Source organism: Bubalus kerabau, chromosome 16 (genome assembly GCF_029407905.1).
Source record: "Bubalus kerabau isolate K-KA32 ecotype Philippines breed swamp buffalo chromosome 16, PCC_UOA_SB_1v2, whole genome shotgun sequence".
In the NCBI taxonomy this organism is placed as follows: Eukaryota; Metazoa; Chordata; class Mammalia; order Artiodactyla; family Bovidae; genus Bubalus; species Bubalus kerabau.
The window spans coordinates 64,438,711-64,456,716 of NC_073639.1; the positions used below are offsets into that span (position 1 = coordinate 64,438,711).

The following is an 18,006-nucleotide window of genomic DNA, read 5'->3' on the forward strand; positions in this document are numbered from 1 at the left end:
GAGCACAGGCTCAGAAGTTGTGGCGCATGGGCTCAGTTGCCCTGCAGCATGTGGAATCTTCCCAGACCAGGGATCGAACCTGTGACCCCTGCATTGGCAGGCAGACTCTCAACCTCTGGACCACCAGGGAAGTCCGAACTGATGGTTCTTGAAGGCAGAGTCTGAACTCACGCCTGGCCTGCAGACTCTGCCTGGACTGTGAACCATCACCTTACCTGCCTCCATTACCTTTGCTTATGAGCTGTAGTCTCCAAATTTCATCGTCCCACTAGAGATCTGCTCTTGAGATTGGGTCCTATTCGCTGATGAAGAGCTCACAGGTTTGAATTAAAGAGTTCTTTTGATTAAATTGATGCCAGACCTAGTTACAAAGAATCAGGGTGCTGTTTTAGGTTCGATATTGATAGCAGCATCCTTGGAAATGCACTCCTGGAGGATACAGGAGGAAGGCTTTGAATGCAAGGCTGTGAACCTCTCTGGGTGATGGGAGTGGTTGTCCTACATGTGGTGCTTTGCTGGGATCCTTGCGTGAACTTGGAATCAACTTGAGGTGGCCCCCGGGAAAGCTGGTGTTGGTGGCTGGTCCATTGCAGTCTCCCCCAGCAGCTGGTACTTCCCAGCAGCATGATGGTGGGTAACTTGCTTCAGTTTTCTGAGCCTCAGCCAGCTTTTCTGCAGAATGGGGGAGGACAGTAGCGCTTACGCTGCAGGGTTGTCATGAGATGAAATGAGATAATCCCGGTGATGCCCTTGAGAACCTGGTACCTATAAGTCCTCTACTGAAGGTGAGCTCACAGCCGTCTTGACTTTGGGAAATGCACACCGTTGCAAGCAGACATTACTCTGACTTGTTACTGACTTGTTTGATGACAGTGGAGATCCAATGCTATGGACATACACAAAGTGCTAACAGAAAGCAAAGTGGGGGACTTCCCTGGTGGCCCAGTGGTTGAGAATCCACATTTCCAATGCAGGGGACGTGAATTTAATCCCTGGTTGGGAAACTGAGATCCTGTATGCCACGGGGCAGCCGAATCTGGGCATCATGCTGTAACTAAGATCTGACACAGCCAAATAAATAAGTGTTTTTAAAAAGTTATTAAAGAAAAAACAGCCAAGTGGATTATTGGACTAGAGTGGGGTCTCAGGGAAGAATTTAAGTTGAGGTCTGTGGAGAGTGGGTGTCAGATATGAGATTGGGGAACCAAGTGGGTGTCTAGGCATAGAGAAGAGCAGACCCTTGGAAAATGGGGAGCCCCCTCTCACTGGGGGAGTGGACATAAGGCCAGCATGGTTTGAAGACAGAACAGGGAAGAGTGATGGGAGAGAAGGCTGCTGAGAAAGGCAGGGACCAGCACAATGCCAGCCCTTGTGAGCCACTTTGAAGGGTTCGGATTTTATCTTAACACTGACACGTGGCCTTTGCAGGGGTTTGAATCCATGAGGGATGTGATTCTGGTTTTGTTTTGAGCCAGTCCTTTGCTGTGACTGAACTGATGCCAGAGATGGTTCATAGGCTCCAAGGTGTGTGAGATGGTGATGGCTCAGACCAAGGAGTGTGGAGAAGAGCTGGAGATGCCAGAGGAGTCAGGATGTTGTGACTGGTTGCAGATAACAAGGTGAAGGATTGCCCCCTCTTTGACAGATGTGGACCCTGAGGCTCAGAGAGACGGAGTAACTGGCACAGAGTCACCCAGCGAGTAAGCAGCTCCACCCCCTGATTCATTCTGAGGTCTGTGCACTTGGGGTGCAGGGCTCATTTTAACTTTGCAGAAACCTCTGCCCCTCTTGCCTTCCTCCACCCAGAAAAGACAGCTCCTAGGGACAGAGAACATTCCAGCCAAGCTCCATCTGTCCTGCCTGCCTGCCTCGGAGACGACAAAAAGCAATTCATCATCAGCCTCCATTGTAAAGCGATAAGGAATCAGCCGAGGTTTCCTTCCAGTTTGGGACTCCCGTTAAGTGATAACTCCATGGGTGGCTTCTCTCCCACCCTGGCCCCTGCCTGCCCCACTATCTGACTTCCCCTCATTGTCTGTCTCCTTTCCAACCGGCCCAGGAGGCAGCCCCAGTGAAATGTCAAAGGACCAGGCCAGCCGGGGGGCCCCTTGTGTTTGGACCCAGCTGTCTCCAAACTATCTCTCCTGATGGGAGGAGCCAAAAAAGCTGGGAAAGTGTTTTATCAACGCCACTCAATCACATCCAGTTCACCCGGGCCTGGGAGACCACTTGTCTGTCTTTCTCTCTCCTTCCCACCCTGACAGCTCTCCCCAAGCACTGGAAACCAGAGGCGACCCAAATAAAAGTTTTAGCAAAGCCAGTTACTGCACTGGATACTGAGGGGGAAAGGGGAGAGGAATTGGGTACCGTCAAGGGCTTTGCATTTCCTCTGCCTCCTTGGTTTTTAGAGCAACCCCACACCCTTTCCTTCACTGGAGTCTCCCTGTAGTCTTTGAGTCACAGGAGATGCCTTCCACCCCCATGGCAAATAGGAGGCAAATAGAGAAATAAGAGCTTGGGATAGATTCCCAAGGTTATGTGGCTGATGAGTGGCCGATCCAGGCTGCAGTCATCAAATAAATATTAATGGCACACTTACTTTGTACCAGGTGCTGTGCTGTATGCTGAAGATAAGGGGAGAGAGATGGCAAAGGTCTCTATTCCCAGGAAGCTTGTATTCTTACTGGGGGAGACTGATAGCAAGCAAGTCAGTACATCCCATGGCTTTGGATAGTGGCTCACGAGATTTGAACTGGAGTCTTTGATTCCCAATCTTCCCACAGTACCATCCGAGTTCTTTTTACTTTAAGGTTAAGAGCTAACAACATGGGGACAAACACATACACACCAATCCATCCATCCATCCAACTATCTATCCATCTGTCTGTCCATCCATACATCTATTCATCCACTACCCATCCATTCATCCATCTGTCCTTCCATCTATCTATCTGTCCATCCATCCATTCATCTGTCCATCCATCTATCTACCCATCCACCCATCCATCCACCCATCCATCCATCCATCCATCCACCCATCCATCTATTCATCCATCTGTCCTTCCATCTCTCTATCTGTCCATCCATCTGTCCATCCATCTATCCATCCATCCATCCATTCATTCATCCATCCAAAGAATCAAGGTTACCACCTGTTCATAGTCTCTGAACACACTGGGTTTCCTGAAGGCTGAAAGGCTGGGGCCATCTATCAGAAAGAGCATTGTTCAGAGTCATAAGGCCTGAATTAGAGTTCTACTTCTGACTTGGCAAAGGTCACTCAGCTAAGGAGTGGCATTTTATCTCTCTGCCTCCAGTGTCTTTATCTGTGAAGACTCCCCCACAATCTTTCATCTGAATGAACTCCATCAGCAAGGGAAGTGACCTGTTCGGCAGTGGTGACAATCTTTGCTCAATGGGATCAGAGATTTGAAATTAGCTTTGTGAGTTTCCTAGCTCTGGAGTTCACCCAAATACCTTCCAGTATCAGACGACCTTCACAGAGCCGTCTATCCAGTCTTCCAAGAGGGGAAAGAGAGTAGAATTGTATTACTTGGACAGATAAGATTGGAATACTTAGTTTAAATACAAGGAAAATAGAAACTAGACTGCACTATTATTATCTCAATTCCTACATGAAATTTATCTATCATTCTCATGTATAATGGGTTTCCCTGACCGCTCAGTGGTAAAGAATCTGCCTTTGATACAGGAGCCACAGGAGACTCAGATTTGATCCCTGGGTTGGGAAGATCCCCTGGAGAAGGGAATGGCACCCCACTCCAGTATTCTTGCCTGGAGAATCCCACAAACAGAGGAGCCTGGTGGGCTACAGTCCATGAAGTCTCAAAGATTTGGACACGACTGAAGTGACTTAGCACATTAGCACCCTGTGTATAATACAAACAAGATCTGAGATTGGAATGGTCTAGGGGTTTGCCCAAGGTTATGTATCCAGTGAGTCAAGAGACATAACTCAGTGCCCTAAAATCTGTATCCTGGATTCATCATTAAAGCCATTTTATCCAGAATCAACAACATCTGGAAACATGCCAGGCACTAGGGTTTTTCACGGTGTGGCGTGGTGATTGGTGGTAAGAATCAGGAAGAGCTTTACTGTTATCCAAGGGACTCAGCTGGGTTTCAGACACTTGAAGTGTAATTGACCACCCATATACAGCTTTCTGAAAGCAAGCTGTGGACTCATCTCATCGAGGACTTGACCTTTGACTGCAGCCCATTCCCCCAACTGTGGAAGATAAGCAGGACTCGGCTGGGACAGATGTATTTGCTGTTGATCAGTTATCAGGCTTCCAATAAAAAGATAGAAACCAAGCCATCACGAAAATAAACACAGAGATTACATCCCAAGCATTTATCATGACCAGTGTGAAGTTTTGATCCTGGCTTTGGAATTTCGTTAGAGTATGATGAGGATCAAGAGAAACTGGAGAATGCTTAAGTCCTGTTTCCGTCAATAACCCGGCATCAAGTTTTTCTTAGGACTCTGCATCAGATCTTTGGAGTATTAAGCCTTGGAATGTGTAATTTTACGATTTTCAAAAATGTGGCTCTGGCCTTTTTCATATTATCCTTCCTTGTTTTACTTGTAACCAATCTGGAAGGGGATCAGAAACTTGGGACTGGTTAGTTTGCCTTTTTTTTTCTCTTGCCAAGGGTACCCTGCAGCTGTACTTTGTATTATTGAAAAGGGGAACGCCCTGGTTAAATGGAAAACCCAAAGGTTATGATTCCAGCAACAATGGAAACATTCAGATTTATGGATCTGAGGGGTGGAGGGAAGGAGGAATGGAGGGAAGGAATTGAAGGAGGAGGTGGCCAGGACAAAAATAAATAAATAAATGATGTGTAGCAGTGTCCTTAAGATGCCCCCAAAATGCTAGGTTGAAAAGTGAAAAATATGGACCCTTGCTCATCTGGATGTCCTCAAACATCTGGATGGTTGGCATCATGTAGTTAGAACACCTGGAGGAAAAATTATTGCAGTTTTCAATTTTGGGGGACCAGTGTTTGAGTATCCTATGGGTCGCAGATGTGTCCCAGAAAAAGTTTAGCTGAAAATAAGTGCTTGCTATTAGATGGGTACAACCTAGATGTGAAGATACACGTTTGGGGGGAGATTTTGGATGTTCCTGGGGGTATCACCTGGAGAATGATGAGAGTGGAGGTGTTGGGTGGAACCCACATCCAAGCTACCCTACTTGGCATGGGCTCTTGGCTTATAGTCCAGTGCTAAGCCGTGGGACTTACTGGGGGGAGAAGACTAACTTGAAGCTTTACCCCTAAGGACTACCTGCTCATCACAGTGTCAGCCTCCTGCTCTTGTAGGTCCTGCCCTCGTTCCCTTGCCCCTGGACGGGGGAGGATGGAGAGGAGCCAAGGATGTGCTTTGAGCAGGACCGCAGCAGTTGACCAGCGCCTGGTAGGGGCTTGGTGAGGGCTCAGTCAGTATTTGTTGGGAGGCTGAAGGAGCGGCATTGGATAGTAGAAATCTAGAGAGCTGGAGGCAAGGTGCAGTCGGCAAAGTGAATTAGTCATGTCTTTGATTCCAGCTTCCACTCCTTCCCAGCTGCGTGGCCTTGAGCAGGTCACTTCTCTGAGCTTTGGTTTCTGCCTCTAAGAGCCGAGAATGAGAACAGCCACCTCGAGGAATGATGGTGAGATTGGAGTTAGGTCACTTAGTAGGTGTTCAATAAATTCTAGCTTTTATTTCCTTCCTTATTTAGTCCTATGTCCTGCCATCAACCATCATTGTGCTCACAGGTGTGAGAGTGTCCCAGGGTTTCACTTTTCTTCACAGCCCAAACATGGCATATTTCCTTTTTTTTATATAGACTTTTTTTTTTAAAGAGGCAAGTATGTTCTTTTATTGTAAAGTTTAGGCATGAAAGATAGAGTGGTTTACCCAGACCGTATCACCATTTGACAGCACAGCTGGGAAAAGACTCTGTTTTCTAAGTCTAGTTCTCAATTATTATCGGCATATTTCTTGGTGTTGTTCATTAGAAGGAGATCGGAAGTGAGGAAAGAAAAATCTCCAGCTTGGGGAGTAAAATCCCAGCCAAGGAATGAATCCGTGTGAGGTTTATGCCTCGGTAGAAACTCCCTAGGACTGCTTCCCCTGAAGGAAACACCTGGAGGTGTGTTATTACGGATGGGGTCTGCCAGGACACAGGTGGTGTTACCCTGGCAACACGAGCTGCCCTGGGTGATGGATACAGGAGATTTCCATGCTCGATATTATTATGCCTGAGTTGCCCAGTGAGGTAAGTATTGCTGACTCTGATTCGAAGATGGTAAAAAGGAGTCCCAGAGATGGCAGATACCTTGGTAGTGTCCCACCGATATTAAGTAAAAGGGCCAGAGTCAGGCTCATGCATGTCTAGGTTTTTTAACTGAGGTCTGCATCTTAGGGAGTCTTTGAGCCCCTTGAAGTTGTATGCATTGCTTTTGTCTATGCGTACAGTTCTCAAAATGTTGTCCTTCAGTGTTTTTTTCCTAGGAGAGAGCCCACCACTTTTGTTAGAACCCAAGGGGGTCGGTGACCCCAAAGTGGTTAAGGGAGACCCTCTTCCAGAGACAGAACTCTCTCTCCATTGCTCTCTCTTAGGGATTAATTAGTGCCCACAGGAGGGAAGTGACTTGCTTGGCGAGGAAACGGTGACGCAGTAATTGTACTGTACCAATTACCGTGTCCGTTACCAACTCCACCGATCCTAACTGGGCCCTTGTTCACATGAGATGTCAGGAAGGGGTTTTGGGGATTCATTCCAGTTTCCATCCATGAATCCGTCTGTCCACTCACTGTTCCATCCATTCCAGAAGTATTTGCTGCATGTCTTAATGTCTAGCATGGATTGAAGAGCAGGGATTTTATCATCAGATTCCTAGGATGCTAATCCCAACTCCACTGTTTATCAGCCATAGAGGACCATGGGCAAGTTTTTTTTTATTATTGTTGTCGTTTGGTCACTCAGTCATGTCTGACTCTTTGCGACTCCATGGACTGAGCACACCAGGCTCCCCTGTCCTTCGCTATCTCCCGGAGTTGGCTCAGATTCATGTCCATCGAATCGGTGATGCCATCCAGCCATCTCATCTCCTGTCATCCCCTTCTCCTTACAGTCACTTTACAACGCCATGTTAGTTCCTCCTGTACAGCAAAACGAATCGGCCTCACATATACATGTATCCCCTCCTTTTTGGACTTCCTATGCAGGTCACCATGGTGCAACAGGTGGGTTTCTCAACCTCTGTGTGTCTCCTTTCTCTCATCTGTAAGATGAGGATACTAAGAGAACCCACCTCATGGGGTTGTTGAGATTAAATGGGTGACCTCATGAAGAGTACTCAGAACAGTGACAGACAGTAAGCCCTGTAGTGTTTTTATTGTTATGGTTGATGCTGTTGTTATTGTGGTTATTGGGTATAAGCCCCAGGTTCTGGGAAGATAGTGATGGGTATTCCAGACCATATGTTGCCTTCCTGAAATTTACATGCTGGGGAGGAAGAGAATAATAATAATTGTCATTTATTGAACGTTTCCTTGTACCAAGCTCAGGACTAAGTACTTAAGCTATATTTTCCTATTTCATTAGAGCTTCCCTTTCTAGTGCCGTTATGACTCTTTCCATTTTATAGGTGAAGAAGCTGAGCTCAATCTCCCCAGCTTACTAGAAACTATACAAAGCGTCTTCTACAACAATTGCATTAATGTTCTACTGAGGGAATACACTGAAATTTATTTTTTAAAAAGGAAACTGGGCTCGGAAAGGTCAAACTGTTTGCTTAGGGCTCCGTAGCCCAAAGTCTTAGCCGTGACAGGCCATCCCCTTAATGATCAGAACGGAGGTTGGAGCTAATCATCTTCCAGACTTAATCCTTCCATCCTTGGGCCAAATGGCTGTCTCAGCCTTGAGCTGTGGGGTGGCTGGTCCCTGGCCTCATAGGTGTCTGTCGTCCTGTCTTCCCACAGATGAAGAATGTTCCAGCACAGACCATCCCTATAAGAAGCCCTACATGGAGACATCACCTAGTGAGGAGGACCCCTTCTACCGCTCTGGCTACCCCCAGCAGCAGGGCCTGGGTGCCTCCTACCGGACAGAGTCAGCTCAGCGGCAGGCCTGCATGTATGCCAGCTCCGCGCCCCCCAGCGAGCCCGTGCCCAGCCTGGAGGACATTAGCTGCAACGCCTGGCCCAGTATGTCCTCATACAGCAGCTGCACGGTCACCACCGTGCAGCCCATGGACAGGCTACCCTATCAGCACTTCTCCGCCCACTTCACCTCGGGGCCCCTGGTCCCCCGGCTGGCCGGCATGGCCAACCACGGCTCCCCGCAGCTCGGAGAGGGAATGTTCCAGCACCAGACCTCCGTGGCCCACCAGCCTGTGGTCAGGCAATGCGGGCCTCAGACTGGCCTCCAGTCCCCGGGCAGCCTTCAGGCATCGGAGTTTCTGTACTCTCATGGTGTACCAAGGACCCTGTCCCCACATCAGTACCACTCCGCCGTGCACGGAGTCGGCATGGTTCCAGAGTGGAATGACAACAGCTAAGGCCAGGCCTGCTCCTCTTCTGCCATTTCCAGAGGGAGGGGAGAGAGAGGGAGAGAGAGACAGCCACAGGGAGAACCCCACGGACGAGATGTCTCATTTCACCCCACGTTCACGTCTGCACTTGAGAACTGCCCCTGCCCCCACACCCCCCCACCCCGACACTGATGTAATCAGTCGCTTGAAACCACAATTCAAAAAATGTGACTTTGTTTTGTCTCAAAACTAAAAAACGACAAGAAGAGATGAGTCCCCGTCCCCCCCCCACCCCCCTCCACGACCGCCACCCTCCTCGACCGGCCACAATCACACCACCTCCAGGACGCCCTCCCTGATTTCTTCTTTTGGACTCCAGAAAGTCCTGCCTCCTGGAGTGTTTGATCCTCATGCGTAGTTGGAGTCCTTCCCTGTCTTGGTGTTAATGTTGACGTTGTTATATAATAAATAATAATATATTTTTTTTCTTTCAATTTTCTTAATGGGACCCAGTCCCTTATTTGGGGGAGGTCTGAGGCAAGTATGTTTCAAGATATGTACTTGTGGGGTTCCCCTCAAATACTCCTCTAACCCCCCAAACCTAAATTGGCCACCCTCCCTCTTGACTAAGAAATTACCTACCTCTGCCAGGGATGTTTCTGCCAAGCTTCCCTGCGTCCCAGCTTCTCTCTGATCTTGGCCTCCCTTCCCTATCCTCACAGAGTCCAGGTTTGCCTCCTGCCCACCAGTGGGGTCAGGATAACGCTGGACTCCATCTGGCATCCTATCTCCCTCGGCCCTCCCGTCTCCGCGTCCTTCCCGCCCGCTGAAACGTGGCCTATACCTTCCCAACCGGAAGTCTCGCTTTGAAAAACTTAAAAAGCCCCGGTTTACATGCGGGCAGAACTGTGATAAGGAAGGCGCAAGCTCTGTGCTGACAAGCATTGTGAAAAAGCCAAAATAAATATTCGTCCTGATAACCAAAAAAAAAAAAAAACCAACAACAACAAAGCCAGCCCCCAGCTTCCAAACCTCCATCACCGCCACCGATGACCCAAACTGGATGCAAAAGCAGCACCACCATCCCTAAAGAAGAAGCCAGACTTATTCACTGAGGCACATTCTCCAAAGACATCACACCAGCAGCAAATGCAGACCCTAAACTGTGGTTACTGAAAGCAGAAAATGGTATTAAAAAAACGTGTGTAAGTAAAATGTTATTGCAGGGTTCTTCAGATGTAATATTTTACTGGTACTATTTATTTATAAATAGGAGTTCTAATTAAGTAATAACCTGAAACGGAATCCAGCATGGGAGCTGGCCAAAAGCTTTTAATTTTATTGATACTCAAAACCAAGTTTGCATTTTTCCTTCCCTTTCAAATGTGCTTTGCTTTCATGATTAAAAAAAGTTATTGTGTTTTTTTTTAAACTGACCCTAATAAAGAGAACAGGGTAATATGTGAGACTGCGTATGTTCAAGTACGTAAGAGTGTGTGAGGCTGTTTGTCATGTCAGTGTCTTTCTGCGATTATGTCTTTTTATGTTGCTAAGGGCGGGGTGGGATGAGAATTAAGTACTCGTTTCGTATATTTGTGTGCCAGTTAATGCCTAATAAATACCATGTGCTTTAAAAAGTACAAGGGACTTGAACACCCATTTTTTCCCCCTGTGTTCTTTCAATGGACTGAATTGAGAGGAGAGTCAGTGGAGGAAACAGAAGAAGTTGTCTGGCAGGTGAATTTTTCGCCCCATCTGCTTTCTCCAGCTGTTCTCAGGGGTGTTTGGAATCCTGTATTCAAGCATGATGGAGCTGAATGTGTTTATCCACTGACTTAGACTTCTGGAATGGAGATATTTGTTTTAACTGAATTTGAGTCGGCACTGGAAAAGAAAAATCAGGAATCCTAACTGATAAAAAAAAAAAGATATTGGCCATACCTAATACTCCTTGGTTTTCTGAAAGATTTCTTTCTTTGAGTTAATTTACTGCAATGACTTGTTTCAGAGGTCCCCAATTCAGGTAACTTTCTGAACCTTCTGTGGATATTTACTCAAAGCCCACAGATTTAGGATGTATGCGTTTGTCCTGACACTTACAGGGCAAAACAGAGCAGCAAACCAGTAACGAGTTTAGTGCTGCCATTTTTTTTTCTATTTTTATAATTTTGGTGCCCATACCTTTCAAATGATCTAGAACCATCAAATATGTCACATTGCCTTAAAACAGGAAAACCTGCCTTGTTGATTCCAAATTATTCATTTAATTGGGTCCCCCTGGACCTTTCCTAGCAGAGAACTCCCAGAAAGTGTGAATTAATTATAAAGAGATGACAATTCAGCTTCTCTCAAGTACGATGGAGGAACTAGGTCAATGGCCTTCCTGTCCCCACAGAGAATGAATGAGTTAAGTTTTACTGGAGAAGTTCTGACTGTACTCTAAATAGATATTTACTCTCATGAGTTAATAAAGGGGACTTGAAAAACTTACCTTCCCAACTAATTAACCAACTACACAAGATAAGCAGTCTTAGTCTTTCTCAAGAGCATCACAAGAATACTGAGTTAACACTCCTATCTCCAGCACTCAAACAGTCGCTTCTTTGGAGAGTCATTAAAAATATGTCCAAGCTTCATAAATCAAAAAGGGGACACTGTCCTTCCATAACAGAAGCTAACTGACCTCTTTGGCTTCCAAACAGTGGTAATAAAGGACCTTTATACTAAATTGGTAGGTTTAAGGATGTCATATCCAAAGATTCATGTAGTCTTATCATTGTTTAGATGTCAAAAGACACAACACTGGGGACTTCCCTTGTGGTCCAGGGGTTAAGACTTTGCCTTCCAAGGCAGGGGATGTGGGTTTGATCCTTGGTCGAGGAGCTAAGATCCCACATGCCTCATGGCCAAAAAAACCAAAGCATAAAACAGAAGCATACTGTAACAAATTCTAAAAATACTTTTAAAGTGGCCCACATTAAAAAAATATTTAAAAATTAAAAAAGACACAACACAAATGACTATATTTCTGTAATATCTTTCGTGGATGCTTGCTCTGGACTGGACAAGGAGTAAGCATGGAGGACACAGTGATGAACAAGGTGATAGAGGTTGTGTCATCCTGGAGTTTATGGTTTTACTGAGAGAAACAGCCCTTAGGTAATTGTCTTCTTAATGAGTAATTGCAAAGGCAGGGAGAACTATGAAAGCAGTGTGCATAATGTCCTAAAGAAATAAAACATGGAGTCCTAACCTGGGTTTTGAGCCCTGAATGATGAGTAGGAATTAGCCACGTGAAAAGTTGGGAAGAAAACCTTTCAGGCAGTGGGAACAGCTTGTGCAAAGGTCCTGAGGCAGAAATGGGGGTGGAGGAATGAGCTACAGGTTCATGAATGGATAGTAATCACCGAGTCTACCTTTATTCATTTGTTCAACAAGCATGTGTTGGAGTCCCAACCTGTGTGAAAGATACTCTTATCTGTCGAAGACCTACTGATGGTGTTAAGGTCTTTTCCAGTTTCTCACCATAGCTGCAGAGGACAGACAGGATTCGTGAGCTGGTGGGCTTCCATAGCTGCAGAGGACAGACAGGATTTGTGAGCTGGTGGGCTTCTTTGTACTTGGGAGAGGAACAGTACAGCGTCCTTCTGGCTTCCTTGTCCAACACTGAGCACTCAAGTGTGGGACTTAAAGTTATGAGGCAGAGGAGCACCAGAGCCATCAGACACTCTGACCATTAGTATGAGCCCAGAGAGCTTGGGAGCACTCCCAACAGTGTGACAGAGCTCAGCATGGAACCTAAGTCTGTCCAAGCCTTGGCTTCCTCGGTCACGAAAAGGACCTCTTTTACCTGCTTCAAGGGACTGTTGTGAGGTTTGAGATAATTATCTCTGGACATGTCCAGTTAAGTCCCTATCTCAGTACATGCTTAATAAAGAAAGACTTTGATCCATGAAATGCAAGTTACATATAACTTTTTATTCATTGACTTAGCGAATTCATATTTTAATAATAATTATAATACAGGAAATTTCCTGGTGGTCCAGTGGTTAGGACATGGAGCTTTCACTGCTGAGGGCCTGGTCAGGGCCCTGGTCAGGGAACTAAGATCCCACAAACCACCTGCCATAGCCAAATAATAATGATGATGATGATGATGATACTAATGAGAAAATAGGAAATTTCATAGACTCCTGGCTGGAATGAAGATAGATAAACCATTTGGGAGGAAAGTTTAGCAAAATAGTCAAAAGCCTTAAAAATGTGCTAATCATTTAACTGGACAATCATTTAATTGGTCCGAAGGTCATAATCTGGGGTGTGCTCAAATATTTATTTTCTGGGATGTTCATTCAGTTCAGTTCAGTTCAGTCGCTCAGTCTTGTCTGACTCTTTGCGACCCCATGAATCGCAGCACGCCAGGCCTCCCTGTCCATCACCAACTCCCGGAGTTCACTCAAACTCACGTCCATCGTGTCAGTGATGCCACCCAGCCATCTCATTATGATTACTTTAATCATACAAAACTGGAGACAACTGGAGTTGGGGTAAATAAATTAATGTCCAAGCAGACAGTGCAATACCGCTTTTCCATTAAGAAACACATTTATGAAGACAATTTGAAGGAGAGGCTCAATATCCATTGTGACTGAAAGAATGGGTCACAAGTACCATGCCCACCAGCACCTCAATTTTATTAACTGCATCTGCATTCGTTCATGCTCAGGAGAGAAAAACCAGGATGTAGAATGCAATAATAACAGTGATGAGAATTGTTGGTACTGATGAGAATTGTGGGTGTTTAAAGTTTCTCTGTGTATTTGGATATTTTCTATTTTTTGAGATGAAGATGAATTATCTTTATAATTAGGAATAGAATTAGTGAAACAAAATCACATTTATTTTTTGGCCATTGACCAAATGGAATTTGTGAGGAAGGTGAGTCACCATTATCTGCTTTGAGGATAAAGAGATGGAGATTCTGTAAGGGGTGGCAGTGGGCAGTGACAGAGCTGGGTACCAGTCCAAGGTGGCTGCCTGCTGAGTGTGGAATGTTCTCCTTGGCAGAAACGAGGAGGAATCTGGATATTTCTCTGGCTCCGTTTTTTGGGGTTGAATTTTGGAGGCTTGGTGCTCTTATTGGGTCAAACTATTGTCCTGAGAGAACTGGTCTCTTGTTAATGAATACACACAGGCATGTACACACACAGACACAAGCACACATGTGCACACACACACATGAACACACAGATATACACATATACAAGGACACAAGCACGCACACAAAAGACAAAAACACATATACACATACGTACATATACACATACATACGTACACACGTGCACACACACACATGAACACACAGATATACACATATACAGGGACACAAGCACGCACACATAAGACAAAAACACATATACACATATATACATACACATACACATAATACGTACACACATGTGCACACACACATGAACACACAGATATACACATATACAAGGACACAAGCACGCACACATAAGACAAAAACACATATACACAAGCATACACATACATACATACACACATGTGCACACACATACACACAAGCGCACAAACTAGACCACTAAAGAAGTCCCTTGTCTATTTATTTTTAATTGAATTTAATTTACAATGTTGTGCTGTTTCAGGTGTATAACAACATGATTCAGTTTATATATATTTATTCTTTCAGATTCTTTTCCAGGAAGCCCCATTTCTAATCCTGAGGTTTAGGTCCCTGGAAATGTCAGGTGTTCATACTCTACTGATCTTTAGAGAAGAGGAAACGAAGGTCCGAATGTCTCCAGGGTGGAGGCAGTGCCTTGCCTGAGGCCAAGAGGGTACTTAATGGCAGAGATGGGGCCAACATCCAGACAAACTGCATTTGTTCCAGATTCCTTGTGTGATGGGTATTTGGTATTTTGTGACCTCCCTGCATCTGTTCTTCCTTCTTTTGGAGATTGCACCCTGAATCTTTGGGAGGGTTTATATCATTTGCATTGTGTGTAGTCTTGGTGGGCACAGCAAATGGCTGGGTCAGTGCCCAGCTCTGTCTCCTGGGTCCATCCTCTGGGTTACTTGCAGATTGGGTGGATGGTCTAGCTTCCTGCATCTGAGTCTCTCTGTTTTTGACATCTTTCTCTAGCCTTAGGCATGTGCTTGGCCAGGGAAAAGTAATGAAGGACCAGAGAACTACCTTGTAAATATCTCAGATTTCTGTCCCTTCGATGGGACCACTTTTAGTTTGTTTTACAGTCTCTTACAGGATCCCGAGGGGGACTGAGTCCCACTTGCTCACAAAGGTGACCTGCTGTTTAGTCGCTCAGCCGTGTCTGACTCTTTGTGACCCCATGGACTGTGGCCCACCAAGCTCTTCTGTCCGTGGGATTTTCCAGGCAAGAATACTGGAGTAAGATGCCATTTCCTTCTGCAGGTGATCTTCTTGACCTGAGGATCAAGTCCAGGTCTCCTGCATCTCTTGCAGGAGAATTCTAGCAGGCGAATTCTTTACCACTGCACCCCCTGGGAAGCTCGACCTGCTTGTTACCACACCCCAACTGGTTTCTTTCCCTTCCTTATCTTGAGTCTCTCTCCATTCAAGTAGACCACTGCACCCAAATCCTTGTTTTAGGGTCTTCTTGGAGGAAACCTGCACTAGGAGAGTAACACTGTTAATCTAGAGCTTTCCTCTTCTTAGACAAGAGGGTGGGAGCACGTGACCCAGAAAGGCTTATTGCACCTCTTTCTTCCCCTCTCCAAGAGAGAATCTTGAGCGGAGAAATGAACAGACCAAGACCACTAGTGCCCATTCAGTTTAGTCCCTTATAAAACCCTTTTTTAGTTCCTTCCACCTACATCCCCCAGATTGTCCCTTTATTATAATTACGACTCTCCAGGCTTCCCTTCGGTAATGTGAATTCCTTTTCAAAGCTGCCACCCCCACTTATAGAGACTGAGCAGAGCACAGCCCTCCTAGCAGGTCATTCACACGGACAGCCTGCCCAACTGTCCATAGCGGCCCTGTACCACTGATGTTTTCAACACTTTTTAAAGATTGTACCATAGTGGATAAAAACCTTGGTATAGAAATAGCCTTCTGCCGTCAGGTAAGTGAATGTTTAAACCATAAGCATGAGATAGTTGAAACACAATTCAGGTATTCTTAAGGTTGAGGTTTGTCCCTAAAACAGGAGTCCAGAGGAGAAAAAAACAACGAAAAACAGGTATAGAAGGAAACTTGGGGCACAAGATTTGACTTTGCTTTCTTAATACCAGTTGTATTCAGAGACTCAGCCTCATTTCTGTTACTTTCATGCAATTGAAATAGCTAGCCAAAAGCTTAGCTATTGCCAGTGGCGTTTCCCAAATCTATCTGGTATGTGCCTTCTTTTCCTGGGGGGAAAAAAAAAAAAAACATTTGCAGAAAAAGAAGGGGAGAGAGAGAAAGAGAGGCAGAGAGATATATAAAGGAACCTAAAAAAAGCTTTTACATTGCTCTAATTTCTGAAACATAAAAGCTATTCTTTTGAGTAAATCCATTTTTTTCCCCTGTGGCATTAAGGATAGAGAAATTCCTAGGAAAATAATTTGTCAAGTCCCGACTGATCAAAGATATGTATGAAAAGACCTCACTTTTTTTTTTTGCTTCCCGAGGAAAAAACCAGCCCCCATCTCCGTTCAGAATGAATTGGCAATTCATTTACTGACTGTCAGATGAAGTAGCATGATCCCCATCACATCTTTAACTGGGACAGGACCAGAAGGAAGCAATTCTGTGCCCACCGAATGTACAAGCTGGGGGTATGTTAGTGATTAAGGGCTCCAGGCCTGGGGGAGGCAGGGAGATATGACTCAGATTCGAAAATGCACCATAAATCTCCCTCTTTTATTCAAAATGTGTGTTTTATAGTCGTTTCCTGGCCAATTGCTGCCTTGAATAAATATATAACATATCTGGACTGAGCTTTTAGGCCCAGAGCTGGGGTTTGTCTTTAGGGCCAAGTATTCTTGATATTTCCAAGAACTTAGCAAAGGGCAAATAACGAAAGCTCTCCTTTCTTCCTGACTCACCAGCCACATCCTACATGGAAAAATCAAAATAAGCGATCAAGGCTAAGTGGGCAGAGAGAGGTAAAGCAACAGCTAGTCAGTTGAGCTAATTGCTTGTGTCCTTCAAACAGGCTTCCACTTTAACCTCTCCTCTGATACCCTCAACCAGATACACCCCAATGAAGTTGCCAGCTCCAAGCCATGGACAGCATTTTGTTCAGTCAATGTAGACTAACTCAGACATGTGGCCCAAAACTTTGGTTTGGTGGATTAAGAGTTTATAAAAAGAGTTTTAGGTTTCCATTTGTTTTTTAAACATCAGGCCGTCTCCCCAGCTTTGCCTGCCCCCGCCACCCCGCCAACTTTCATTGCATTATATCGAGGCTGTCACTTCCAGAGGTGGGAAAGAGAGGAGGCTCATTTCACCCAGTCTCTTTTTCCCTCTCCTTATCAACTTCAGTTAAGCTTGGAGTTTAGGTTCCAGAGTGCTTCACAGCTCTGATTATTGAGGATTTATTACATGCTAAGAACTCTGATGGCTCAAATGGTAAAGAATCTGCCTGCAATGTGGGATACCCGGGTTTGATCCCTGGGTTGGGAAGATCCCCTTGAGAAGGGAATGGCTACCCACTCCAGTATTCTTGCCTGGAGAATCTCATGGACTTAGAAGCCTGGGGTCTCAAAAAGTTGGACACAGCTGAGCAACTAACACTTTCACTTTTTTTTCAAGCATTTTATGTGATTATTATGCCTAGGCTCCACACTTGCTATTGAGTATTTTTTGTTTTTGTTTTTTAATTTCTTTACATTTTGGCTGTATCGTGCATGCAGCGTTCAAGACCTTAGTTCCCTGACCAGGGATCGAACCTGCACCCCCTTCTTTGGAAGAGCCAAAGAGTCTTAACCACTGGACCACCAGGGAAGTCCCTACTGTTGAGTGTTTTAGAAGTCAAAGCTAAAAGGGAGATGTACAAAAGATTCCCAAAATGGACCTGGGAAGTGTGCAGGGATCATTTTGGTCCCCATTTTACAGGTGAGCAAATAGAGACTCAGAGGATCTGTCACTCGCCCAAGTTTTCATAGCTGAAATAGACAAACACTTCTACTTCCTCCATCCCCATGTTGGACACTTATAGTATACTCACTGCAAAGCCAAAATAGCATAGTCCCCGCCCTCCAGGGGATCTCAGTCCAGTGTGACATTACATGTCCGTCCTGTGCCTGGATTCCTGAGGGTTAGCTCAGGGCCTGGCAAGAAGTGGGTGCTCAGAAACTTCCTGTCAAATCCCCCAGTTCACAACTTGGAGAGAATGTTAATCTTGATATATACATGGAAGTCAATGAATACTTTTTTACTTCTTAGAGAAAGTTGCACTTAAGAACACCTTG

At 45.3% G+C, this 18,006-nt stretch overlaps 1 protein-coding gene across 1 annotated transcript in view; it reads left to right on the forward strand.

Annotated features, from left to right (window-relative positions):
- TBX5 (T-box transcription factor 5) overlaps nucleotides 1-8,615 on the forward strand; it is a 49,937-nt gene extending 41,322 nt beyond the window's left edge. Inside the window, exon 9 of the mRNA XM_055549997.1 lies at nucleotides 7,997-8,615. Within this exon, the coding sequence (XP_055405972.1) occupies nucleotides 7,997-8,574 (578 nt within the window). The 3' untranslated portion in view covers nucleotides 8,575-8,615. The remainder of the gene's footprint in view (nucleotides 1-7,996) is intronic.
- The last annotated feature ends 9,391 nt before the right edge of the window (nucleotides 8,616-18,006 follow it).